Genomic DNA, 2,629 nt, shown 5'->3' with positions numbered 1-2,629 from the left:
ATCAATACCAGTTACGCCTACTGAGACTGAAAGACAGAACTGAGCTATTATGACCAATTCTGCTAAACTTGAATATCCTCTGAGCAACCCCACTTGAAACTACTCAAATTACTCCTGTCAGTCTCAGATCACTGGTAACTATTAACACAGTCAATGTTTCCAAAGCTTATCATCATTTCTTATTTAACCAGTCTCCTCGGTAATCTATCATTTTGCAGGTGTAATGGTATTTTGGTGAACTGAACTACAGCCAGGCACGACATAAGCAGATAACACTAAGTTTTATTTCAGTTTCACTGCCACTGAATCTGAACTTGCAGCAGTTGATACTGGAAGTCAGGAAGTATCTTCTGGAACTTGCTTTTACATTTTCTAACGACCGAAATTAACATCTTTTTTCAACAAGCGTTGCCTTAACGATCTCAATGGGCCACGCTTTCTCATACAGCTGAAAAAGAGGATAAACATGAGTTAATCACTAAGAGGAATATTAAGCTAATGTACTTGCTCTAGCTTATCTTTACATGTCACTTGGTAAACTGATTCTGCAGCTTGATGTCATTTTAATTAATATGGTTGCTTAATTAAACTGTTAGAAACAAAATCAGGGATTCACAAACTATGGCATTTTATTTCAGAGGCCTTTGCTTACATTTGTACAATATATTACATAATTCTCCATTTTCTGCAGAACCTAATATATATTTTATAGCTTTTTTTCTATAAGCTTTTCCTTCAATGTTTGTCAACAAATTTTTACAGTCCTGTACAATTCTGAATACTTTGAAACCATTTTCAATAAAATCCTTTAACCTTAAGCACACACTACGAAGACTGAAAATGCTTTTCTTAGAAAAGTCAAATGTAAAGGATTCTGACACTCTAGCATCTACAAACAAAATGCTTTGAATTCTTACATGTTGTATTGCCAGAAAACAAAGAAAAACATGCCAGCCCCTATTTCCCCAGGCAAAAGAAGTACACGGAACTACAATTAAAACAGTAAAACAATCTGTACAATAAAGTACTGTGTATTAACAGTGCCAGGTATTAAATAGCTTGAATGAACACTTCCGCAATATACAAATGTCTTACAAAGGTATATAATTAACAGGAGAGAGCTTGGAATCCATACAACATAAAATCAATACAAGTGAAAACAGTTTGAAGTTGGTTTTGGAATTTGTACAAGGCATTTAAAAAATTAAATGTCTACCACTCAGCTAGCTATTTATTTTAAAAACAACTACCCTTCTGTGGCAGTGTTCATATCAGCAACCTCAAATTATAACCTCACACCTTATTCCGTCTTGAAGTCCCCTCCTTGAAGCTCGTAATAAAATAAGCATTACAAATGAAATATTTGTTGCTTTAAGGGAAAAGAAACATTTACAAGAAAACACAAAAATATAACTGTTATAATCCAGTATGAATAAATATACACTTTAAACTGGCTAAATACAATCTTTATACATTAAGATTTAATACAGTTTGTTAGCCATTTTCTTTCTTTTTCATAACGTATTTTATCAAAATTAAAAAAAAATACTGTTTTATAGAAAAATGGCAAAGTACAGTAGTTTCATTCCAATTAATGGGTTCTTAAAACCCAGAGTAACCTATTTAAGCCTAATTCAAACCTGTAAACATTAGTCAGTCTTTTTCGTTTTTTTTAAAGGAATCCTCATATTTGGTTATCAGGACTGATGTCAAACATCCTACTAACAGCAGGTTTTGAATTGAATACATGTGCTTGACATATACAATTAAAGCCACTATAAGGTGACTTAGCAGTTAAAAAACAATTAGCTTGTACAAATGAAAATAGGTTCAATATTTGTCATAAATAAATGGAAAAATATCAAATGTTCCAGCTTTAACAAAATACCGGGGAATACAGTAAGCCTTACCACATTTATTTAGATCAACCCAACAACTATACGCTTATTGTACTGTCTCTACAGGCAGTGAACAGCCTCCATTTGCCACAGTGGAAGGCCTTCGAGTCACCAGACTTACAATTCCCAGACAAGTTGGAAACAATTATTGCTTGAGGAAAAGCAGTTTGTTGTACTTTTTCTTCATAAAAGTGCACTTAAGTGCAAAGTTAGCTTGTCAAGAAACAACTTTAAATACAAAATAGTGCTTGTCTGAATTTTGTGCCACTGTGCAGTATAAAAAAAAAAAAGAAAAAAAAGAAAAAGAAAAAAAAAGAGTGGCCCTCAGCAGCCTTTAAGTGCAAAGTGCTTTGGCAAGTCCTGCTGTCACCTGCACTCAACTGACATTCCATTCTGTGATGGACTGGACATAGATGGTTCTGCTAAAGTTAACATAACCGCAGCCGTAATGGAACTGGAGGAAGGTGATGAGGAAGAAGATGATGTAGTAGCAGCACCTGCACAGGAAGAGAAAAACAGAGGTTACAAAAATTTCCAAACTAAGCAATAAAAATTCCCATTCAACAAGCAGCATTCTGACTCCAGCCTAGTAATAAAAAAAGAAAAGCCTCCATTCTGTATTTTTTGTAGGAAATACTCCGAGAGACAGCTTTGGCCATGTGCAAGACAGCCATGGCATTGCTCCGTGCAGCCATGGTTCACCCAGACCGAGGGCCCAGCCAGAGGATGCC

The 2,629-nt window shown here is 35.0% G+C and overlaps 1 protein-coding gene across 1 annotated transcript in view; it reads right to left on the bottom strand.

The window, feature by feature from the left end:
* Positions 1–562: 562 nt before the first annotated feature.
* LOC104539723 (AT-rich interactive domain-containing protein 4B-like) overlaps positions 563–2,629 on the bottom strand; it is a gene marked incomplete at its 5' end in the record, with an annotated part of 13,831 nt that continues 11,764 nt past the window's right edge. The window contains one exon of the mRNA XM_010183319.1: positions 563–2,395. Coding sequence (XP_010181621.1) covers positions 2,265–2,395 — 131 coding nt within the window. The remainder of the gene's footprint in view (positions 2,396–2,629) is intronic.

Source organism: Mesitornis unicolor, unplaced genomic scaffold (genome assembly GCF_000695765.1).
Source record: "Mesitornis unicolor isolate BGI_N332 unplaced genomic scaffold, ASM69576v1 scaffold23154, whole genome shotgun sequence".
Taxonomy (NCBI): Eukaryota; Metazoa; Chordata; class Aves; order Mesitornithiformes; family Mesitornithidae; genus Mesitornis; species Mesitornis unicolor.
This window is presented reverse-complemented; position numbering and strand designations above follow the sequence as displayed.